Source organism: Candoia aspera, chromosome 6 (assembly GCF_035149785.1).
Source record: "Candoia aspera isolate rCanAsp1 chromosome 6, rCanAsp1.hap2, whole genome shotgun sequence".
NCBI lineage: Eukaryota > Metazoa > Chordata > Lepidosauria > Squamata > Boidae > Candoia > Candoia aspera.
In genome coordinates this window covers 43402047-43428278 of record NC_086158.1, presented here as the reverse complement: position 1 = coordinate 43428278, position 26232 = coordinate 43402047, and the positions used below count along the sequence as shown (strand labels likewise).

General features: G+C 34.1%; 2 protein-coding genes across 8 annotated transcripts in view; one reads left to right on the top strand and one right to left on the bottom strand.

The window, feature by feature from the left end:
* GIGYF2 (GRB10 interacting GYF protein 2) overlaps window positions 1-26232 on the bottom strand; it is a 97997-nt gene that overhangs the window by 32070 nt on the left and 39695 nt on the right. For 5 of the 6 annotated variants that reach the window (XM_063306882.1, XM_063306884.1, XM_063306885.1 and 2 more), the window contains 4 exons: window positions 26109-26217; window positions 23431-23542; window positions 22212-22252; window positions 2568-2747 (listed from right to left, as the gene is read on the bottom strand). In XM_063306882.1, the coding sequence (XP_063162952.1) occupies window positions 2568-2747; window positions 22212-22252; window positions 23431-23542; window positions 26109-26217 (442 nt within the window). Of the gene's footprint in view, window positions 1-2567; window positions 2748-5674; window positions 6034-22211; window positions 22253-23430; window positions 23543-26108; window positions 26218-26232 lie in introns of those variants that run through there. The other variant, XM_063306888.1, reaches the window with a different exon arrangement.
* On the top strand, window positions 15788-18197 carry KCNJ13 (potassium inwardly rectifying channel subfamily J member 13). Of its 2 annotated transcripts, none has more exons than XM_063306889.1 (2): window positions 15788-16287; window positions 17133-18197. In XM_063306889.1, exons 1-2 carry the CDS (start codon window positions 15810-15812, stop codon window positions 17750-17752), a joined length of 1098 nt encoding a protein of 365 aa, XP_063162959.1. In that variant the 5' UTR covers window positions 15788-15809; the 3' UTR covers window positions 17753-18197. The 2 variants fall into 2 exon arrangements, with proteins under 2 accessions (XP_063162959.1, XP_063162960.1); XM_063306890.1 differs by having other exon boundaries at window positions 15788-16051; window positions 17133-17253.

Genomic DNA, 26232 nt, shown 5'->3' with positions numbered 1-26232 from the left:
CTTTGCAACGTGGTGTGGTCACTTGATGTTGCACTTTATGATGTCGCTTAGTGATGGCAATTCCGATCCAAATTGCCGGCATTAACCAAGGGCTACCTGTATAGCCTAACTCCAACTTACTCCACAAGAACTAAATCAATTAAATTCTGAGTTAATTTCCCAGTAGTATCATTTAGTCCACAGAATGGTTAACCCTTATTACCTATTTAGTCATATGAGACAACCTCTGCTAACAGGATAATTGACATTATGAAATCTGACAACTTTCATTTTATGGAGATTATCAGAAAATGTTTATACATTCCTCTGAGATCAGAAACGTGTATTCTATCATTCCACAAAAGTCTACTCCAAGGAGAGGGCCACTTCTTTCTGTCTCCTAGCTAGCATTCCTGTTTCTTTTGGAGTTTGAAATACAGTGCATAATTTGTGGTTTCTGATTCTATTATGAAGTCCTCCTTACTTTGGGAAGAGGTAACCTGCCAGCAAAAATATTCTGTGAAAGGTATGTAATTGATGTATTTATTTCAAAGCTTTGCTTTGAAGTTGACTGTGCAACTGTGACTTAGTTTGCATACAAATCAGGTAGGGGAGGGGCTGCAGATTATATTACTGTATAATCTAGGAAAGAGATAAATTCTGAGGCAGGTCAACATCTATGATCCTGTAGTTTTGAATATAGCAATATTCAATGTGTCTAAACATTAGCCACAAACTTTGGTAACTCAATTTATGGTCCTTAAAAGTGATAGCTTACAATTTGTCATCCTGATAGTAGTGGCTTTTGAGTTATATTAGTTAAAAATTATCCATTCTTGTTGACTAAGGGCAAGACATGATTAAATTATCTTATAAAGAACAAACATAGTTGAATGTATATTGAATTACATGTGCTTGAAGTGGTCAATAATTACATTGCTTGTAGTGAGTAAAATCTGCACTTATAACAACTTATTCTTTTATTACTTAAAATCTGTTTCCTCTCTACAGTGTTTTATGAAGTGGCTGCATAGCTAAAGATTAAGGATTTATATTCTATACTTTGACACTAGCTTCCAAATCAATGCTGTGAATATATAACCTTAAATTCAGTTAAAATTTTACATCTTGTAAAAACTGTACTAGAATGGTAATTAAGTTACAGATATAGCGGGCATACCAAAGGCTTCCTAGCTTGAAAATCTGGAATTTATTTCAATCTGAGTTTTAATATTTGAGAGGGAAAAGCCTCCTTCCTGCTTAGAAAAAACAGCTCATTCTATCATTACTCATACAGTGGTTATTTCAATTCCCTACAAGGTATGTGACAGCCAAACCGATATAGCAATCATTAATTAATATGTTAACTAGTACAAATCACTGTTCTGTTTTGTATCACTCACTATCTTTCAGTCTAACACTCCTCACATGTTGTACACCGCCTTATGCTCCCTAGAAGCCAGTGGGAATAAAAATGTTATGAAAATTCCCCTTTTAAATACTACTTAACTACTTTCAATCTCATAGCATAGGAAGAGAAACAATTTTATAGCTGAGGGTACAGAAAACTCTACTTTGATCATAACCACTTTACATTATCTCCATTAAACAAGAAATATAACATTTAGAAAATAAACTTTTTATGTGCCTCATAGGCATGGAACCTACTAAAGAGTAAGACGCTATATTAGGGATACACAGCTATTCTGATCTGTGGTTGCACTGTTGCACCACCACACTGCCTCCTTAACTGAAATATGTATTTTTCTGGGATCACATGACTACCCTGCAAGCCAAGAAAGGCATGTCTTCTTTAAGCATCGTTAGGGTTAGTAGGCCCATGCAACAGCCATACTGTAGATCAATAACATTATTATTAACAAAATTAATATTTAGGAAGGAAATATATCCAGTTCAAGTCCCATTATCAGCAAGGTATGCTAAAATGGTTCATACCTCAAAGAGAAACTGGAAGAATGCTTTTAATGTTCTATATAATGCAGATTTCCTATGACAAAAATGTATCTGCCTCTTTTCAAGTAGCAGAATTTTTTTCAGTATTTTAGCCTCAGGACCTTTCTTTGATATTTAGATTTTAATCCCTAATAAATGAGATTCAATGTTTGTCTTTATGCTAAACAAGACAATGCTAAATAGATTACTCAAATCCTAAGTAAAGCCTTCACTTCTGATCATCATGAGGTACTAATTCATCACTTTAAAATACTATTTAAGCTAAGGAAGATTGCTGCTTTACTGTGCATTTACTGATTGTATTTGACGTCAGGAAGAACACAATGAACCATTCTCTATCAGAAGCATTCCTTTTCACACCAATCCAACAGCTGATTGAATATACATCTACCTCAGGATCTAAGGTAAAATAAATGGATTTGAGAACATCTGAAAGAAAATGAATTTTAAAGGTAAGAAAGCAATTCTTATTGCCTAGTTATTTGCAAAATGTTAAGACAAAAATATGATTTAATCCTCCACAAAGCTGCCAACACAGTCATATTTTTATGATTCTCTTTTTCTCTGTTCATTTCCGATTTTATTGACTTTTATTAGCCTGAATTTCCTCTCACCTGGACTATGAGGTCGCCACCTCTCACCATCCCTTCGTGAACCAGCAAGTCGCCAACCTCCATCATCATCTTCACCATTTTGTTCTTCCCTGAATATGCGCCAATTCTCACTTTCAGAGCGTATAAATTCATGTTTCCTTCCTACTGTTGCAGTTCCAGCATCTTCAAAATTTGGTCTCACTAAAAAATAGGTTTTTAAGTGATAAGTATGTATATCATGAAGGGAATTTGGAATATAAACTAGAAGTGTACAATTACCACAAAATCTTTGGCTAAAAGAATAAAAGATCAAATGCACGTTTCCTTGCATTTGTTTTAATGCTCAACTACTTTATCTTAAGGTAGTTTTCATTTTTCATGGGGCAAAACAAACTGTGAGATTTCATAAAACAGTTACCACACAGCTGTAACCACTTAGAAGTGTCAAATGTTCACTGCAACAAGCCCATTGAAGAGCATCTGCAAAGTCTGTTTGCATAAACAGCTGCCACCTGAAGTTTACTGAGATTGCTTTACCATAGTTCAGAAATATCAAGATACTATTCCTGGTCACAGTTAAGTTTACAATGGCACAAAGATTCTGTTGTTTTTTGTATGGGAGGTGTTTTTAAGCGCTACATCTAGTTTCTGTTTAAAATACCTATATAATATTATTCAACATGGTCTACTTGCTAGTTCAGTCTAGTGGTTAAGGTGCTGGGCTAGAAACCAGGAGACAGAGTTCTAGTCCCGCCTAGGCATGAAAGCTGGCTGGGTGACCTTGGGCAGTCACTCTCTCTCAGCCCAACTCACCTCACAGGGTGGTTGTTGTGGGGACAATAGGAGGAGGAAGGAGTATTAGGTATGTTCCCCACCTTGAGTTATTTATAAAAAATAATAAAGGTGGGATAGTAAATACATACATACATACACTAATTCAAATCTAGAAACAGCATTTCTAATGCTGTGCATCTGAGTCAGCTACAAGAATTACTATATAACTTGTATCATTACCTGTAAAATGCTGCATTTCAAATGATATAGCAGTAGCCTAAGAATAAAGAGGGTGATTTTATATGGTTCAGGGTATAATTTACTTATGGGTAGGATTGTAGGGCATTGAAATAGTCACGATGGAGACTTGTGTGCATAAAAATAGGAATCCATTAGTTGGAGAGAGTTGCATATTATGCTCCAATGAATGCTGGTAGTGGAGGAAACAGAAATGAGTTTTGTGAAAATTGTACAACATGCTAAAAAATGTGATCCACGAGGAAAATAATTATTTGGCTATGACATAAGTGGACTTGGAACAAGATGAGAGAGTACAAAAAAAGGGTTAGTCAGAGATCCAAGAATGAACGTAAGTAACTGTTTGGTTAGTATCTGCTTGGAAAAAGATCTGTTTCTAATATGTGGTTTAAGCCCAAGTCTATTTATGCAAATACGTGAAAAAATATAAATCTAAAACCATGACTGATTTAACTGTTTATGATTAATGATTAAGAGAATTAGTGAAAGATACAAGAGTCATGAGGTTCTGAATATGGGACAATCTTTTGGTAGTAGAGATCTTGCAGAAAAATGGACATGGAAGAAATGGAAAGAAGTGACTATGAAAGTACAGTGACTGCAGGAATAGACAGTATGGGTCCTGTTTGAAAAAGTATTACAATGCTGATTAATATCCCAACAGAATGAATGGAAAGCAGATGAACAAAATGTGAATGTGGAAACTGTTTGGAACAAAGTGAAGACTGCCACAGAAGTATACCATTGGAAAGTATGAAAAACGGTATTTGGTGGAATGAGGAAGCGAAAGAGACCATGGATGAGAAAAATGTATATAATAGAATGACTGCTGCAAAAAATAATGGAAAAAAAAGGATATGCATAATGCAAGATAGTTGCAGAGAAAGTAGTCAAAAAGAGCATGGGATGGTTAAAAGGAGCAAAGAAAATACAGGGGGATTTTGATAAAAAATAAAATTGTTTTGGAAGTAGGTGAAAAGGGCTAAACCAGGAGAATCCTGGAGTAAAAGGAATTAATAAAAGTGATGAAATGATTTGGGCTGAAGCTGAAGAGAGGGAATGTTGGAATAAATATTTCAGAGATCTGTAACTGAGGTATCTTGTAGAGTGGAATTGAAATGAACACTATAAATGTTAATGTTGAAGAAAAAAAATTATGAACAGGAAGCCATAAATGCTGTGAGCATGCTGAAAAATGGTAAGGCTGCATCTGTAGACAGTATAACTAGAAAGACATGTTAAAATATGGAAGTGGTTTGCTTGTGAACTGGTTATGTGGTTCATTTAACATATCGGTGAAGGGTGCATCTTGCCTGATGATTGGAAGAATATTATTGTTTACACAAAGGGAAAGGTAGCAAGAATGAAGCAAAAACTACAGGGAGATTGGTTTGATAAGTATGCCTGCGAACTCTGATTAAGAGGATAGAAGAGGTGACATTGGCAGAATTCTGATAAAAGGGGTACAAGATGTGACAATGAGCAAAAATTGAGAAGAGCAGTGTAATTTTATGCTAGGGAGGCAGTACACAGACCTTTTTCCTTCTCTATAGCAGGTCACTGAGAAATGAATGTGCCAAAAAAATTATGTTTGTTGATTTAGAGAAAGCATATGAAAAAGTAAACAAGCTTGAATTATGGAAATTTTTTTCACAATGTTGGTTGATAAATGTGGTAAGATCAGTATATGATGGAACTAAAACTTTCATGAGAATGGAATAATTCAGTTAATCACATTTCATCTTATTCAGTTAATCATATTTCATTAAAACTAAAAGAAATTTGGGATGGGGGCTAACATACCCATATTTAAAACTAAGTAAAGCACTAGATAGTTAAGTCACATTGAAATTACTGTAATTTACTTCTGAATAAAAATGGACATGACTGACTATAAGGCTCTTAGTTGTGTGACAACATAAATCTGTTCATCAACAGTACAGAAGCTTTAGAAAACAAATGCAGAAAAACTAGTCTGGATGAAGTAATTTTTCAAAATCTATTTAATAAGACTCAGATGTATTATGCTGTGAAATTAATAAAAAAGTGGAAGGCCAACAATACCTCAGTGATTAATTAACTTTAAACACACATACCTAAATTTCTGTAAATACACATGAATTTTATATTCCTAGTATGTTCATTTTATTGGGTTTAGATTCCTTGGCACAGTGGTTGGTGTTTGGCCATGATTTCCCAGGATGAAAAGAAAAGAGAAAAAGATCTGTGACTTTGCCTCAAACTAATTGACTGGACTTCCTGAGGAGAAGGAGCAGTTAAAGGGCACCTGCATTCCATGTCTGACCCAAAGCCAGTGATGGTGTTTATGGAAAAGTTCAGATACAACAAAGACATCCAGCCAACAAAGTCTACAGCTATGTAATTTGAAGTTTTAAAAGGACCAACTTCAAAGTACTGTATTCTGGAATACAAACCTTTGAGAACTTGTTTATTGAAGGTTAAAAAAAAACCAAAAAAAAACTAGGATAGCAATATCAACAATATTTCTATAAGATATACAAACACCCATACTGTTTTCCACTATAATAAAAAGGAGGAGGGGTTTCCTGACAAGTCTCTTGTTTTGGGATAATAAATAGTATTAACCCAAGGAAATGTAAGAACAACAAAAAGCTGTAATACTGTGGAAGAACGTCTTTTTTCAATGGGAAAAGTTTATTGTACACCTATGAATCTATGCATACAAATATAGTTACTGTAACTGTAATTTATAAAGTGCATTCAGCCACATTTTAACATATATCATATCAATTTTGTCCATTTCTGTTCCTGAATAGATAATCACAACTTTTCAACTACACATGCTTCTCTGTAGAATTATGGGGGACAGGGGTTGTTCTGTAGTATAACCTAATTCTACGCAATTTTCATATCTTGCACAATAACCAAGCCCTACCACACATATAGGTCAACATTTCATGGTATTTCCCAAACTTGATTAAAGGTATTAGTATGGAACTAATTGTAAGGATATACGTAAGGGAAAAGAATACATTATACTGAGAAGTCAGGGAAGAACTAAACCTGTTGTAGCTCCATACACTTGAGTGAAAAGTATCTCCCTGTCCCTGTGGTTACAAAAGTTATTTTGCCTGTCTCAGTTTTACAGTGTTATGCCTCAACATGTATTAACACATTTGCTACTAATGAAATAAAGAATTAATTATTTATATTTTGTGGATATTTTTTTTTTAAGGAAATACACGAGAGAGATTTCAGTTTCTAAGTAGCATTATATTGGTCTACATTAATAATTTTCACAGCGGGTCTTCAGTAGTTTTATTGCAAACAATCACAGTCTTTGTTTCTCAGATCCTCTTACATCTGACGTTCAATCAAAGTCCCCACATTAGCAACTAACTAAAGAAAAATGTGAAACGCTTTATAAAAGTACCCTGACAGATCATGCAAGTGGTTCTAGATTGATAGGGGCCTCACTGTAGCTATTTCTTTACTAGTCATATTAGACTTAACTAATTCCAGGTAGCATAAATTCTAAATACCACACAAAACTATCTCAACAAATCACGCAAATGTTTCTAGAAAGTAGACATTATGGGCCTCATCTCAGCTTTTTTTTTTTTACTAATCAGATTACACCACGCTAATTCCACACAGTATAAAGTCTGAATACCGTAGATTTATTCACTGTAAAATTGTGCTTCACTTTGCTTATAGCAATTACGTTCCATCCCCATAATACTTCTGTATTACATAACTGTAAAGATGACCTTACAAGCAATGTTGACTTAAGGGGCAAAATATAGAACAGTTAGATACAGGTCTTGAATCTTTAGGTTACAAACTATTTAAAAGTAACAAGTAAATTAAATCTGTATCAATCTACAAATGATATGATTTTTCAAGTTTAAGACAAAGGTATAAAAAAATTAAAAGGAAGAAAGTGAAACGGAAAGTATTTCTTCACCTCAACCTGCCTGCCTTTGTTTAGAAGAAAATATTTTTAGGAGTGTGAACTTTATGAACAGCACCTCAAGGAAATGAATGGAAAACAGTTCTGAGGAATGTCATTCCTTTGAACCAGCAAGTAAAGCTTTAAGTAAGATTATGCAAACTTAAAAACCCCATCCTGATTAAGAGAAAAAATGCACCCCTTTCTCCAAGTAAGGTCTTGTGGATTTTTTTCCACAGCAGCTAGTCTATTGTTGGGTAAAGAAAGTTATAACAAATCAGCATTCTTTTCCACATGACCACAGCTAATTGGCCCCCCTGCAGATGAAATGACCAATCAAATCAGCTTCATATGAAAACCAACCCCCCACATTATATACTGTGGAATGAGATTTGTAAGCCCATTCTAAACAAATATCCTTCCAAACTAGAAAAACAGGTTTTTTTTCTTCCTTCCTTTTGGACCACTGCATACAGACAGATACAAGATAGTTTGGTGCATATTCCATATTCAAGATACCCACCTTTCTCCCTTTCCCTGCCAGATAGATAAAAGCTACAAAGAGACGGGTAAGTACAGAATGCTAACAAAACATACATTGTATTAATTTTTCCAATTCTGTGTTTTAGTTTTTCTAAAGGAAAACTTACGCGGTTTAATAATTATTTCCAGAACCAAATCCTATAAAGAAATACACTTTCTCTGTAAGTCATGGCTATTGAAAGCAATATTTGAATAAAACAGAGCTTTCCAGTTCTACCAAAGTACAAAACAGATTTTAGCTGTGCAGTTATCAAAATTGATTACCTGTATTAAGTTGACATTATATGATAAAATTGCCAGCGAAACCTATAGCCTTGTGAGCAATCTTCTATGGTAAGATGTAAAGTATACAGTTCTTAAATAAAAGATACAAACACATAAAATTATTTAACAATTATACGATTGAATATTGGAAATGTGACTCTTTTCAGAAAAGCCAGGATTTTATACAGTATAATAGTATTTTAATAATTAATTTTCAAGTTCCACCATCTGAAGTTTATCTCCAAAGGACTGAAAAGCTTTACATTTTTATCTGAATTTCAATATAACATGTCTAAAAGAAATTAACCTAGCGCAATTTTTTTCCCCTGAATCCTTCCTATTTCTTCCATTTTCAACAATCAAGATAGTAACTGGAATGACTCTGGAAGTTTCTTACCACAGGATATCATTTTTACTCTGTTGAATGTAAAAAGCTGGAAGATGTGATGCAAATTTGAATTAATTTTTGTTTAGTTATTCAAATAAACTCATATTATTGTCCTGAAATATATCATACCAAATCTGCTTCCAGAAAACTTTAAAAATAAATCTTCAAAACTTTTTCCATTCATCTCACACAGATCATCTGTACAGATCATCTGTATATCTTAAACCATATTGATGTTTAAGAAACACTGAATATATATTAAAATTTCTTGCTTGAACAAAGCAATCACTTTCTAGAAGATACACAGCCAGAACAAGACAAATTAACTTTGCACATATCTTAATTCTGCATAGGAACATTTTCTGGGGGAAAATTTAGAGCCTCTAGAGAAAAAAAGGGTTTTAAAATTTGGCAAGGTTCTATGTGAATTGTCATGTATGAGTCTGATGGTAAAAGAGGATTGGTATAATATTGGTTATACTACTGAGTTTGCAAATTTACATACCTTTTCATATAAACTATATATCTTACCTTTTTATTTAATCTAGAATATTAGAATGCAGAGACTACATTTTCTCAGCTATTCTAACAGAGATTTACCTTCTAAACATATGCTAAGGTCTTATGTTCTGCTTTACCATTCTCACATCTATTCAACACCAAAAATAAATGAATGAATGAATGAAGGCAATGAGAGATGTATCATGTATGACTAATGCTGTATGAATGTACCTTATTTACATTTTAAATCTATGTACCAATGGAAATGAGATATGTTTTTGAAGTATTGAGGCTATTTCTCACTGATTTGCACCAAGTTATGATTAATTCTATCTCAGCAAGAGCAGTATCTGGCTGAACTTGTCTGTGCTCTGAAACTCAGTGAGGCTAGCCCTAGTTAGTGTTTGGATGGGAGACCACCACTGTGTAGAATGAACTGAAATGCTGAAAAAACTTCCAGGAAAAAAGCACTGGCCAATACTGTTGGTTAAAAAGAACTGTATGGATGTAGTCACAGGAACTGAACTCAACTTGGAGACTTTATGTTTACCTTATGCCTACCTCTATACTGTTTGCCATGGCTCTTACACTTTATAATGTACCACTTCACATATATACCAGGAAGTGAAAATAATTCAAAATGCAATATATGATTCTGTGAAGATCTCTCTCTCTGGGCACAGACACACATTTCTGGTTTTATGAAGCATGATTGTTTAACACATGCAGTGTTTCATAACAGCTGAGCAGCACCAAGAATGGTAGAAGGGGGTGACAGTGGGAGGGGATAGGACCCTTTGCCTACTTCTGTGTTCTAGCCATATGACAAGCCATGTGTAGTATCAGTAGGTTTTAGTATAAGGTGGCTTGTTGGGTGGGAATGGCGGTGCCACACAAACACTGAGCAAATTTTATTTTACAGTGAAAATGTACAGTATTATGTATTATGTACTATATACAATGCAATGCAACTATAATATATTCAGAATAATATGACAGGCTACAAATAAATGACATTTACTGTAACACTCTATATCCTTAAAAGTTTGCAGTAAAATTCCACTCCAAAGCTATGGTTTTAACTACTCTTTGTTAAGAATGATGAATTAAGAATATGGTGAATTATTCTTCTAGTAATAGATCAAATATCATTTTCTTCGGCACAGCTGATAGTGCTGTTGATAAATAATAAATTCATTACTTAAGATACTGATGTGATATTCTGACAAGAACCTGAATATCAGAGTTAAGCTGGAACTACTATAGATACTGAAAATATCATTATTATAGCAACTAACATTTTGGAGACGGAAAAACATTCTGAGGGATAAAATGGAATATTATTACATGCCAAGGAAAACATAATTTCATGCTATGAAAAATATTTGCTTCAGAAAACAGAGTAGCATCTAAATATAATTTTCTTTTCAAGGGAGCAGTTTAAAGATATTTTTAAAATCTCATTTTGTTAGCAATGACATGATGCAAATACTTTGAATATGAGATGCTTCAAACTTTTATAGAACAGCGGCTGTGTTACTATTTCTCTTAGAATATTCTGCTTTCTGATTCTGAATTATCTAAGCCTATTTAGCTGCATCAGTAAAGTATGATCCATCATTCTTGCTTCAGATTTCTGGACTCCAGTTTGACTACTATACATTAGGTAGTTTGTTGACACATCCAGTTTCTGAACAAACTTACAGGAAACAAAACACATATATGCAAAGTCCAAAACTGTTTACAATTATTCTGTGTAGAAATTCTTTTTTGCTTTATTTATAGAACCATAAATATTTAGCATTTGATCACATGTGAAAATTTTCTGAACTTTCTCTGGGTGTGAAACTTAAAGACAGAACTGTAACATCTGCTTCCAGTGGATCATAGCTTGGATCCAGATCACTGGGTGCATAATGGGACTACTGGAAGCTGCCTTCCTTGCTTAGAACTCTACTTACAGCCTCCTTTCCTATGAAAAAATCTCCCCTAGTAATTGGATGATCCTGATGAATGGCACTGATTGTACAGGAGACAATGGGCGAGTGCGGAGAAAATAACTCAGTATCAAAAAAATGGGAGGGGGAAATAAATAGGTAATTTGAACAGTGGAGGAAAATACCAGGATGATTCCCAAGAATCTGAATTGGGAATAATTACTTTAAAGAGGCAATCTGGTACCAGTACACAATAACATGCTCATTTCCTTAGTGCCGTTAGGTTTGCTGCCTTTTTTCCTTAAAAAAAGCATTAAATTAGAAACTGGTATACTGCAAAGCAAAAACAACCTCTACTATTATAATACTTAAGATGAATGGCTACCAGGTCAGCCATTTTGTAAAAAGGAAAGGCCTCCCCCACTGTAGCCATTTATGCCAGTCCTTATGGCCAATTCGCAAAATTCCAAATGTGCCTATCTGTCAAAAACTGTTGCTTACCCCGATTTAATTTATTCATAAATTATTTTGGGTCAAGTGAACAGTGAAGTATTTTAGTTTGTGGATACTGCTCAATTATTCATTATGATAAAATAAATAAACAAACAAACAAATAAATAAATAAATAAAACCGCGAAGAGCCTTTCCAAACTAAATGCGTAAGTGACAAAATGGCAGTGTCATTTAAAGTAAATATGTATATAACAAAACAAAGCGCCAGTGTGGTCTAGTGGTTAAGGTGCTGGGCTAGAAACCAGGAGACTGCAAGTTCTAGTCCCGCCTTAGGCATGAAAAGCCGGCTGGGTGACCTTGGGCCAGTCACTCTCTCTCAGCCCAACCCATTTCACAGGGTTGTTTTGTGGGGAAAATAGGAGGAGGAAGGCGTTATCAGGTATGTTTGCCACCTTGAGTTATTTATAAAAATAATAAAGGCGGAATGGAAAATTTTAAAAAAAAGACAAAAATTCAAATTACATATCTACTCCACAAGCAAAATTTTGAGATCATGGTAGGATATTTCAAAGAAAGTATTAACTGTCTGCCAAATGAAAATGATGGAGAATTTTTGTTAAGGATTTTTAGGACTGAAAGTAAAAAGACCAGTTCCATAAATCTATATTATTGATAAAGGTGCAATACTGTTGGAAAGGTGCAGTTAAAGTTATTTGTATCCCCTTAAATTAAGCTACTGAGATGACTGAAAGCTTTGGGGGAAACCCAGCAGTGGATTAAGACAAGAGAAAATTCTGGATTATTCAAGTGTCTTTGTTTCTTATATTTAAAGTACCCTTCTGTCATTAATTTGCTTCTGGCTCCTACTGGTGAATTGCAGAATTCTGCTAAACTTTTTATAGACTCTGCATGTCTGACGTTTGCATTTCACTAAAATATGTGTTTTTTATAAATAGAGAGGCAAAATAGATAACAGAACTCTTGCTCCTTTTAAAACGGCTCTTAGAAACTGTAAAAAAAGGGGGGGCATTTTGTAAAAGATATTATCCAATTATTTATCTTGCTTCAATGCTGGCAAAGTTGCACTGACAGTATGAATGTATGTACACATACACATTTTCCTCCAAAAGAAAATTCCTAGTGCTCATCTCTGTCCAGCCCCTCTCCCTTACCCAATGTATTAGAAATCCAAATCCACGAAGATATGTAAGACTTTTTTGTACATGTCAAAAATAGAAGACTTTAAATGAATTTCTGAACAGAGAATCACTAGAATATCACAATTTACTTAACGGTTCCTAGGAGTTAATGAAAAAACGTTACTATACTAAAATTTATTTTAGTAAGGACCCTGGCGTGTATCTCCAAGTCCTATAAACTGACATATGTAAAAGCAGCTTACTGGTCTGCTTCTGGAAATGAACAGCGTGTGAGTCTGCCTTACCCATTCTTGGCCTGTCATGTCCGCTAGATAAAGAAACAAGATCTTGAACATTTTGTTATGTCATATATTAATTTCTCTACACTTACGATAGCTAGACTGAACCCAATGAGAATCTGTTAGTAACAAAAATGCACATTTTAATTATTCTGAGTCACCTTAATTTTAAAATGGGTTTTTACTAGTTTCTGATTCCATTTTTCTCCACCACTTTGAGCTATTAGAGAAAAAACAGAACACATATTTACTAAATAAATAAGGAAACCAGGGATGTTTCAATTTTTACAGATGAAGTGATATTCAAAGGTGTAATTTAAAATATAGTTGATGAATTTCAGAAGTAAAATTACAAATACTTGTCACAAAGTAGCAGTACCCAAGACACTTTTATAAAGTGCCCTAGCTAGCTATAATTCATGAGAAATCACAACAAAGAGCACAAGAGCCCTAGTGGTCTTAACTAGATACTTCTATTGTAACGCAATACCCACTTTATGGAGATTGTTCTTTATTTCTGATAAGAACTTAATGGAGATGGCTTGTTTAGCTCATTGAATGGTTTCCAGATTCCATATCAATTTAAAAAAACATTTAATCTCATATTTCATATAATTAAACACTTTTAAATTCACACCCAATTTTTCTGAATTGAAAAAAGTTTCCTTAAGGGGGCTTGTCTTGTTCTCGGATGAAACTGAGGCACAATTTTAAAATCTGCTTTTCTGCACAGAGTTACTATAGCATAATATATAAAGAGACTGTGCTGTGGATAATTAACCTTGCTTTTGCTACAAACCTAGAGCCCTTTATCTGTAATATAGCAGTAATAATATTAACTTATTTTATATAGTTGCAGGTAACAGTCTGAGGTACTGTATTAATACACAAATAAGCAAATAAATATTGTTACTATTATTTTCATTGTCCCATCAGATTATCAGTGAGCCATGATCTTGCCTTCAATATTCCCAGCTACAGACCACTGACTTTTACGGACACATATTCCAGTTTATGGGATCTTAGGAAGAATTTTTAATCATCTTTGACACTCATGTAAGACTGAATCTTTTTTTGCGGTTCTCGCAGATCAGACTACAAAAAAGTGCTTTATGAGAATATGATGCAGTGATGGCATTTAAACAAATTACACATATTTTGCATAGCTACTTTATTCCCTACCTTTAAAATTTTATTTGTATATAGTGGAATTACTTTTCATAGATTGTTCTATAAGGATTGTGAATAATATGTTAAATCATGTTTGCGATCACATTATGCCTATATATAGGCTTACAATGTAATTTAGATCTACTGAACGTAAGAAAATCTTTCATGTTCAAAACTACAAATAAGATTTTTTAAATATGAACATGTCAGAAAACTATGTACAGCTTATGTTCAAAATAAACTATTCTGTTCTTTAAAAGAAGGGACAAAAGAGAGAAATGTATGTTCCAATAACTGATGGGCACTTCTGGTTTAGTGTAGCACTGCAGAGGGAAACAGAGAACAAAATATTAAACGTAATCATATTTCAAAAGAAGTAATCATGGGGAAACAAAACAATGTGATCTACAGGGTACTAAATATTTGGGAAATGTGGTAACGCCTCACCAGAACCTCTGATTTTGAGTTATGGCACCTGGATCACAAGCAAAATCCATACATTTTACTGTGTCCAATTATCTATTTATTTTTACTGTGTCCAATTATCTACCCATATATTTTACAAACAATTATCTATTTACATGGAATTTCTTGCCCTTCTCATGCATGTGTGTCATTCATATACCTAACAAATGATGACAAAGTGGAAACAATATTTGGTTAGCAGGTTTACTACAGTTTAGCAACAAGAGGCCATGACTGGATATTTCATATATTTCTGAAACTATATGTGCTCCTTTTAAAAATGTGAATGAGCTTATGCTATAGAAGATTATGTTCAACATCTACAGGTCCCATAGAATGTAATTTGCTTTGAAAACCAGACTAAACATTAAACATTAAAAAAATAAAATATAAGAGAAGCCTCATTCCTGTTTCTCTTTGGCAAATTTGGAATTTAGCATTGGCATTTTTTTCCTCAGGACTTCTTTATAGTTTATATAATTGCATAATATTTTCCGTATTATTCTCTGTCCCCTTTTTAATACAGCTTTACATCAGCAGTGGCCTGAGTATGTTCAGCAGAAGAGGCTACATCCCAGGTACCACAATTCTAGACAATAAGAATATCATGGTTGGCAGCAGTGAAAATGTAGATAGAAACTCACAGAAGTTTGTGAGGAAAATTTTATGCAACAGGTGTGATATGACAGCCTTAAGATTGCCACCAAAAGAGTTATATACGGAACAGAATTTATATTATTACAAATAGCTATAATAGAATACTTTGCTTCATAAACACATTACTTAATTCCAGATGATGCACACTTGCAATACTCCTTTTCTACTTTGGAAATAAACTTTCAGACACACAAGTAAACCTAAATTGGCTAACATTTCTAAATTATAGACAAGTCTGAAAAAGTCATCTGACATTTAGGGTTTTTAAAAAAAATTTAAATTTTGTTTTTAAGGTACCAATTATTCCACTGTGACTAACCTGGCTCTCCAAAGTTAATTTTCTCAGAAGTGCATGTTTTAAAATCTTCCCTGGCTAGCGGCACGTGGCACCTCGTCCACTGCCAATATGTCAGAAACTCTTGATCATCATGTGAATAGATAAACAAGTGTCCCACAGTTTTTTACTTTTCATTTTCAGAAGATGAGGACAGAAGTGATAGAAGGCAACAACACCAAACCTAGTGCTCCTCTGCTGGCTCAACGGTACCCAAGAATGGTCACTAAAGATGGCCACAGCACACTCCAGATGGATGGTGCCCAAGGAAAAGGACTTGCATACTTAAAAGATGCTTGGGGAATACTAATGGATATGCGCTGGAGATGGATGATGTTGGTATTTTCTGCTTCTTTTGTCCTCCACTGGCTTGTTTTTGCAATTCTCTGGTACTTCTTAGCTGAAATGAATGGGGATCTGGAGATTGATCATGATGCCCCACCTGAAAACCATACTATTTGTGTAAAGTACATCACTAGCTTTACAGCTGCTTTTTCCTTTTCACTGGAGACACAGCTCACTATCGGTTATGGCACAATGTTCCCAAGTGGAGACTGTCCAAGCGCAATTGCTCTACTTGCTATACAAATGGTACTGGGTCTAATGCTGGAGGCCTTTATCACAGGTAAACAGATCTTACTTCATAACTGTTTCAATGGTATGGTTTATATGAAAATTCTGTTGTGAAGTTAGATAAGAGAAACAAGGAAAAGGCTATGCCACTGACTATTCCCAAAAATACAATTATTTTCAGAACAGCTTGACAAGCCATATTCCCATTTTATGTCAGTAAAATAATAGTACAAAGGATTTTAAATTAGCAGTGTTATCTATTGTACAGATGGGGTCCACCCCCACAGAATTAAATGGTTTAAAACTAACAAGATCCAAAGCAGCTGTACAAACAAAGAAAATCCTACTTAGTTCAATGGGACATTTCTCTGTAAATATGCTTAGTACATCTTTTTTTTAATCTAACAAGATGATTATTTGAGGGCTTTTGAACCCAGTATATACCATAAATACAGGTAAGCCTTATTCTATAAATTCTATTGCATATCTGTATCTTTTTCTGGTCAGTGTCTGTAATGTTCTACTATACATATATGGATTGTAAAAACACACAATATATTTATAATAATGTAAAATGAAACCATAACTAGAAAAATGACATTTTCATATTACCATAAATTTTAAAAATATTTTACCATAATAAAATTTATTGCAACACAAATCTGCTGAGACAATACAACACATTCGCTTGAAATATTACATCACAGAAAATAATAGCTCTTGTCCTAAAAATAAATGTTAAATCATACTTTTATCAACATTTAAAACTGACCTTAATTTGTATATCTCTACTTCAAATAATGTGATGTACTAATCTGTTTAACTGTGCTTAGTTTCTATCAAATAGCACCCCAAAATTACATTTATATGCATTATTTAAATTCTCTTTTTATTTAGGTGCATTTGTAGCAAAAATTGCCCGACCAAAGAATCGAGCTCTCTCCATCCGGTTCACTTATCTTGCAGTCGTAACACACAAAGAAGGAAAGCCATACTTAATGTTCCAAGTGGCTAATACTCGCCCAAGTCCACTCACCAGTGTTCGGATTTCTGCAGTTCTTTATGAAGAGCGTGAAACTGGTCAACTGCATCAAACTACTGTGGATTTCCATTTGGACAGCATCACTTCTGAAGAGTGCCCATTTTTTATTTTTCCCTTGACCTATTACCATTCTATTACACCGTCAAGTCCTCTAGCCATTGTTCTACAAAGGGAGGCTCATCATCATTTTGAGCTAGTAGTCTTCCTTTCAGCCACACAAGAAGGCACAGGGGAAACCTGTCAAAGGAGGACATCCTATCTCCCTTCAGAGATTGTATTACATCACCACTTTGCTTCTATGCTAGCTCGAGGTGCCAAAGGGGAATATCAGATCAAAATGGAAAATTTTGATAAAACAATCCCAGAACTTCCAGCAGCAGACACTAAAAGTTCAAAAAGGACTGAAATGGAGATTCGCATCAATGGACAGCACATTGACAGCTTCCAAATCTGTGAGACTCAGATGACAGAATAAACTGTGAATGCGTGCCAGTTTTTAAAAAAAAAACAAAATGAAATACCACTATCATATCAATGCCATCTTTATCCTCTCTATTTTATGTTTGTTTTATTCTATGAGTACCTTTGAGTTCAGAACAACATGCAGAATAAAGAGCATAGTATCCATGTTACTGGATGAGCCATGGAACTGCACCAAAAAAACAGTCAGGGACAAGAGCCATTGCACAAATCCTTACAAAACAAAAAATGCTACCTGCTGAATTCAATGGACTATGATTAAAACTGCACTGACCTAAATAGGAGACTTTTGAATTCAGAGAGCTGTTCAAGGAATCTAATTAAATGCCATGAGGGTGAATACTATGGCAAAATGGACACAACTTTATTAAAAATATCTCCACTAAAAGGAATGTTCACCTGAAACTCCCAAGGTCCCACAGGTTTCTCAAATCAACCTTCTCTTGTATACAGTTACAACAGAATATGCTGATGTTTAAACATGCTATGAAGAATGTTGCTAGTATTTTCTGTGGCACTGAAATTGCAATCCTGCTGTGCTTGTTTATTAAGGAAATTCACAAGCATTTGCCAAATCTCTTTGTTCCAGCAGTTAAGAACAAGTTCAACATCCCTAGGCAGTTTTGTGATGAAAGTGAACGATAAGAATTTTAAGACACAATGGACTCTACTACTCTGCATTGGGACATTAGCAGACATCAGGAAACTATCAATCTGTATTCTTAATTCTCCTATCAAGAACAATTCTTTTTCTGTCTTGCAAAATAATCCTGTCATCAGAAAGATCCACTACTTCCCACATTTATTTATCTTTCCATACTACTATGTTCATAAGTGCAGAGATAAACATTTGACTTTACAAAATAACTGTGCAAACATGAAATCTAATTATCAGACTTTAAATATCAGACTTTATGCCAACTGATTCATGATTATTACCAGAACAGTTTATCAGAACTAACATTGTTGCTGTTTCTAAGTTTAAAAGGACCATTTTTGTGGCTTCTCAACGTTTTTTTTTCAACCAGAGAGATCAATAACTTCTCTGTATATACACCTAAGAAAAACTACAAAGCATCATCAGAACTTCTCAGAAAAAAAAATGGTATAGGTTTTCTAAGTTTTACTTTCAAATGGCTTTGTTTCTAACTTGTGGTTATGAAGAGCTTAGCTTTTGCTCTTGAACTTGGATAAATGTATTTATATGTATATACTAGTTCTGCTGTTGAGATTTGTTACCAATTATAAAGTACTTTTTACGAAGCTTATTCTTATTCCCCCAAATCTAAGGAATGGTTTTGTACCTGACAATTATGGATGCTATGGTCAACTGAGAACATGGTAGAGCTCTGGACAATTAATTAATTTCATAATGATACCAGCTATCAATTCAAAGTTTTTAAGGCATCGGAGACCCCCAGTGTTTTACTAAAGTTACTAATGATATTCTATGTATGTAATGTTAAAAATAATCACAGCAAATTCTCAGGATGGAGAAATGTCTTTTACAATTGAAGATAAGGGAGATGGGAGTCATGACAAACTATGCTTTAGGAAAAAAATATACTCTGGAACATCACCACAATATAGTACTAGACTCGTATGTTCTCTTACACAGTTTTGGAAGTAGTTTTGCCCTTGTCTGTGCTGAGGCTTTAATCTTTTCATTCACTGGGTACTGTGATCATGACTTAGCCCAACGCAGAGACCGAACAGCTATAGTAATTATCATTTTGAATACTCATTAAATTGCATTTGTACTTTATATTTTTGTCCATCACTTTAAACAATTGTCTCCCTTCTATCACACTGTTAGGATCATAAAGCATTTCACTTTTAATCTATTTGCCCAATTTTTACCACAACTCCAGCTTAACTACACTAATTTTCTAATATTATTTTACATTTTACTATGTTCTGTCTAATATACTTAATATGTAGAAAAATGAAATGCAAACTTTCAGTCTACAAGTAAACAGCCCTGGTAAGAGGTTACATGCTTCCAATTTCTTATACAAGTAGAAGCATTAATTTTGTTTGCCTCAAAAGTCTTTTATAATTTAAATATTAGTGAACAGAAGCAAATTGTTCTTGTAATCCAACATTAACAACTTGAGATATTGTTCAAAAGGTTTTATAGAAAAGTGCTTATACTGAAAACAAAATACGTACTGGGTTGGACAGCTTCAGCATTAACAAGTACACTAAAAATGGCAGTCAGATTTCAAACGAAAAGCAAGAATTTTAATTCTAATATCAGCTTTACTAACTCCAGTGATACTCGATCTTTAATGCATGCTTTGGAGATTAGTGCAAATAGCCACAGGTATTTATATAATTTTATTCTGTTACTGAAGCTGGTTAAAATCCAAACTCAAGCTTAAAGTTTTACTGTATTGGCTTTGGGCCTTGTGAATTTGCAGATTAGCCTACTATACAGGACTAGTGTGGGAAAAAAAATCAGAAAAGGAATTCTAAAATAAAACAGCCACTGTACAAAGCCCACTAATATCTATAAGAGGCATATTTTTTTTTTAAAAAGCCACAAAAGAATTCAGGATTACACCTTTAAATAATCACAACATACTGCATTTATATGAAATTAAGATGACCTTGGATTTAAGACAACACTTCCCACAAAGGAAAGATTACACATAAAAATCCTTTACACTGCCCAGCTTTCTCAACTTGTCAAGCAGGATTGCCAACTGTTACTGAAGGCAACATAAGGAATTATTTTCCCAACAAATGTGTCTATGCAATAGAAATTTTATGGGTGTCCATATGTGCATGACAGAAACCACATCCAGTAAAAGGCAGAGCCAAGATAAAAAATTAATCTTAAATATTTATTAAAATTACTTGCCTGTAAAATATGATACTCAATTTGTAAAATTAATTGATTTTTTTCCTGCATATATGTAATACACAGAAAAAAAGGAACAATTTCTGGAAATCTGGCTCAGCAAGCATAAAACTATGCATGCTTACTCTATAGTAAACTCCACTAAGATCAATGGCTTTTACTCCCACATAAGTATATACAGAACATCGCTATACTGGGGATAAATCTGTTAAATCCATTTTATTCTATGTATGCCAGGGAAGATATCCTTTTTCCCACTTACAAAAAAGACACAGATTAATAATAGGCCTCTGTACTTGGTTGCATGCACAAGGAAACATGCATACTTATCTGTAATAAGTCCCACTAAGCTCAGTAACTTTTACTCCTTGATAAGAATATGTAAGAGTATGCTAGTCTCTTTCTCTTCATGCATCACCTCCATGTGCCTACAATGGACAATCTCTCTTTCCATGACGATTTTCTTCTGACTACTATAAGGTTCTTGATTTGAGAGTCTTCACTTGCCATGACAGTGTCTACTTACCCTATAATTCAGAACAGAGCTAGGTAGACTTGTCTTCATTCTCCCTAACAGGATAACTGTAGTTTCTCCCTCAATCCTGTCTCCATTTCAGCCACTTGCTTTCATTGGTTTCTTCTTCTTATTCATTAGATTTAATGGTATCCTTGGCCCTCCCTCTGCTGACTTTCATTCACATGTAATTATTAATGGAAAAATCCTCACATATCTTTTGGATAATATGGTACTTAGTCCAGTATTTATTACAGAAATCTTAAGAGTGATTTTTTAAAAAATCAAATATTATACCAAGTATTTTATATCCTCCTTTTGTTCAGGTTCTCAAATTAGCATACATAATATTTGTCAGCCCTATGTTTGACTAAGAAACAAATGCCATATGGGTTTAAAACTACTTTTATTAGAACAGCCATAGTAACAGAATCTTAAAAGTATGAATATACTTCCCTCCTCCCTCACTTTATCTTCATGTAAATAAGGGAGGGGCCTGTATGAGGCATTTTCTTAAGTTTGTTTCTTGGAATGGGTTCAAACTGTGCTTGTCTAATTGTTACCTTGGTAATGGATCTTCCTGTTGTCTTTCAAGGCCATTCTCTATTTCCTCAGCCTTTCCTCTTGTTTTTTGCATAACTACTACTCTGTAAGGTAGGTCAGGCTGGGAGGGCATTACTTGCTCACAGTCATCCAGTGACTTTCATGGCTTAGAGTTGACTAGAATGTGAGGCTCTCCAGTGACAAAAATTCAGTGCACAACTTCAGTGCAACTGTGTCCCCCAAACAGACTCTTCTCATTCTTTCAAGTGACAACATAAACTATTTCCTTAAAGGCTCCGCAGCTTAAACTTCCCTAACCTGGGCATCCTCCAAATGTGTCAACCTACTCCCAGAATTGAAGTCCATGCATCTGGACAGTGCCCAGATGGGGAAGGTTGCCTGTACAAGGAAATTGTATTGCTGAGTTGGGTAATTTCACACACAAATACATGAATTCAAATAACATCAACTGACTACGGAGAATATAAACTGTTATACCTGTAAAGTTTTCAAAGAAAAGATCCCACATACCTGGTTCTTTTCTGCCTGTTTTTTCAAATCTTCTGTCTCCCCTAAAAAAATTTAGAAAAACAAACATACAAAAATGCTTTTTCAGGAAAAACACTTCATTTTCAAAACTTAGAAGAAAATTCAAGATAGAAATTCAAGAATGTATAGGGACAGAATAATGAAAACTATTCTGGAGATGAACCTATTAAAACACATGCATTATATTAATTTGTTCAATCTCTAGTTATATTAAACAGGCTCTTATAATTAATTCATATTGTCAATACATTTTACTTCATATTAATGCAGAACGTAGATACACACACACAGGTTTGTGTTATCTGCATGCTTGTATAAGAAAAAAATATAACCAATTTGCAGAACTCTCCACCAATTGCCTTTTTCTTTATATTATTTGAATCATTTTTTCAATACATTGTTCTGTCATCATACAATTTGTTTGTTCGTGTGCACTACAGATTCACATGACATATCACAATGCTACAGAGATATCTGCTACTGAAACAAATCTAAAGCCCTTTGAGTTCACATGGTAGGTTGTTGAATACCAACATACATTTCCAGCATGCCCAGCAACTCTTAGCAACTTCAATTACTGTTCATGCTTTTAGTTAAGCATGGAAGCAAGTATTAATCTATGATCCTGAGAAAACCATCAACCAGAATTTTCTCTAAATTTTCCAAGAAATATCATTTTAACATAACTTTCTAAGTCATAAATACTACCTAATATTTTTCCTTTTTAATGTACTTGTTTAAGTAAAGAATATTTGTTTACATATTGTTTATGCAATACATATTACAAAATAATCTGGGTCTCATGACTCCCTACTTCTTCAGAATAATAAGAATCCTAGGGCTATTTCCAATGTTAACTAAGCAAAACTAGTTTATTATGAATATACTGTGTGATGGGAGCTGCTACCAATGTTGATAATATATTCATTCATTTCTTCATTTATGATTTGAACCGTAGTCAAAATACTCAGTACAACATATACTAAAGTAGATAAAACACAAGCTATAATAAAATAAAGCATACTTTAACATACACAAATGGAGGCACACACTGGTCACATTCTGATTTAATAATTTAAAAAATATATTCTTGGAAATATATTACAAAGTCCCACCAAGGCATGAACATCAAAGCACAGCCAGGACTGCTCCATTAAAAAAGCAAATTATTTAATTATACTGTATATGATTTTTGAATTACCTTTCCTCCCAGCTCTGTGACCTATGCATTTCTCTGCCCCCTCCTCTTCCAAATCCGCCTTCCACATCATCAAAACTTCTTTGGTAGAAAGCACTTTCTCCTCTACCTCTGCCTATAAGGTAAAACAGAGCTGTTACCTCATTACCTTTCCTCTGTAATAAATATGCCTAAATATTTGTTAATTTGTTAAATTTGTTAAAACTGAAATCAAATACTCTTTTAGAGGATATACAGATGAGACATATTAAAAGGTACAAATGTTCTATTTATCATAAAGCACAAATTTAGAGCAGCCCTATAAATAAGTCCACTAAAGTTAGCAGCCTGCAAATAAGTATAAATATATATAAAAGCCCACCAAATTTAGCAGAGGAAGGGCATGAACATATAGTTCATGTCCACCAGCCCACTACATTTTATCGACACAGGTCTTCCTTAATCTGGTGCTCTCTGGATATAGTGCCTCAGCTCCTAGAAGTGTCCATTTATTCAGAAAGCACCGAAGTTGGGAAAGTGTGTCATAGATTCCCTACTCTAATAGCCTGTGTGATTTCTATGTAGATATTCTCCATAGAGAAACAGACAGCTCAGTTCCTTTTCTGTCAATCTTTTCATTTGCTGAATGCAATGTTACCCAGCTAGCATACGTGAGAGACAATCTACCACTGGGTCATGACTGACAATTTATCAAAGAAAGGTATTCGTTGGCCCACTGACAGTGCTGAGATCTGAGCACTTCTCCCACCATGATTATCCACTTTTATAAACATTTTCAATATATTACTCTTCCAGTTTCTCAACTGCCAAAATCCCATCTCATTCTTCTATCTCTGATGAAACAAACAAGTAAAGCCAAGTACTGCAACATCAATAGCTCAGCATTTAAACAAAACTTTGAAATCAACTTTCTTCTACCTGACCTGATGTGTGTAACATATATGATTTACCTTTAAAGAATGGTAAAGCATCATAGTTATATTTGTGGTATTGAACTCAATATGAATAGACTTAGAGAAAGAGGCAAGAAAATAAGCATGGGTGAGGATGGTCTGCGATCAATCATATAAACATTCCTTTGTGTAGGAGTAGACAGATCCAATTATGACAATGATGTCCTGAAGTGAGTGGGGTGATGGTGCTGCAACTTCATAGGAATAGAAGTTGGATTTTAGGCTGTTTCTCTCTTTTTTTCTTTTACATTTTATAAATTTGTTAGACTTGTTAGATGCTTTAACAAACATTTTATTTTCTGCTGAAAATTAGGGAGAAGCTGTTCTGCTATTCAGCAGTTTGCTGCCAAACTTCAGCAATTAAGTACCTGGGGTGGGCACTAAAAGCTGCAAAAAAGGAGTGGGGCTTCATACAGCAAAACACTTGTAGGTTCCTCATATCTGCCTTATTGTTTTAAGTTGCCCCTACTCTCTCCATTATCAACCAGAATACAGCCAGCTAGAAAATTAAACAGAAAATATCACTTCTCTTAAATGTAGGAACCCTGGCAGGATCATCATCTACAACTCAGAACTGACTTCAATTGAACTAGTTATATGCTTTGTAAATACATAAATAAATATAATAAATTGAGTAGCATCAGTTGGGCTGACTAACCCAGGAGAAGTGGCTACCATCAACATCAAGTACTAAATTTTTTGCTTTATAGTAAGATCTTTTAAGACAGAAGCAATTTATTATAAATTAAACACATTTTCTCCTTTGATCTCAAACAAGATACTTTATTTTTATGGTAATAATTTGAATTGTTGTAATTACAATTTTGTTGTACCATTTCTTCAAGGAATCAGTCACATGGCCTTTTAAAAAAAATCTTGACATTCTCGTATTAAAAAAATAAACTGTTGGACAAATACATTTTATAATGTTTGCAATATTAAAAAAATCAAAGATTTCTACCCATATAGCATTTAACTGTCCTCACTGCTAAACTGTGTGAATGTTATTTCTTCATGTCTAATAATATCCCCTAGAAAGATTGCCGCTAAAAAACAGTGAAGCATGACACTATAGAAAGACCACAGATTTGGTCTACTGAACAGCAAAAATGTTGTTGTTAACAGTGGGGGCAAGCCTTGAGAGCAGGACACCCAAAAGGAATTCAAGGAATATATAAGAAACAATTTTACAGTTAGCGTATGCAGACTGATAACTGAATCTAACTGTTGCTTCCATTTTTCTTTCAGCTTGTTGAATTAGTGTCATACCTATTCTGTAGCTTTTTCAAAAAAATATGCTCATTTGGCACAGCAGGTTTTAGATGACTATGCTGTCCAGTGAAATGGCTCATTCCCGAGTACTCAGGAATACTTTTATGACATTCCAGTTATAAAGCCATCTCATTTTCTCTCTATTTCTAGATATATTACATGTTTAATATTAGTAAATTAGAACAATGGCATATTGGCTAGAAACATTATGAATTACCATTCAGAATTATAGCACTCATCTTTTCTCATACTACAGACTTTTAACTCTTCTATTACCAATGTTTGGGGTATATTCTATCTCTATTGGCTTACATTTTTTTTAAACTTTTTGTTCTCTCTTTCATTCAAAAGAGAAGAAAACCTATGGTATATTATAACACAGATATCCCAAAATCTTTGTTCAATTCATTAAAAAGCCCATAGAAATAACATTTTATGTTTACAAAAAAATCTCACCTCGACCTCTAGAGGAACTTCGACCTCGAGGAGCCCCTACCACTGTTCCTCCTCCTCGTCCCATCAAGCGTAGGACAGCAGCACTATTTACAGATAGTGAAAAATTTCTCTGCCAAAAATAAGA

Coding starts and splice junctions, on each gene's coding strand:
- KCNJ13 (XM_063306889.1), top strand. CDS start 15,810: ATGAGGACAGAAGTGATAGAAGGCAACAACACCAAACCTAGTGCTCCT. Junction 16,288..17,132: donor GCTGGAGGCCTTTATCACAG/GTAAACAGATCT, acceptor CTTTTTATTTAG/GTGCATTTGTAGCAAAAATT.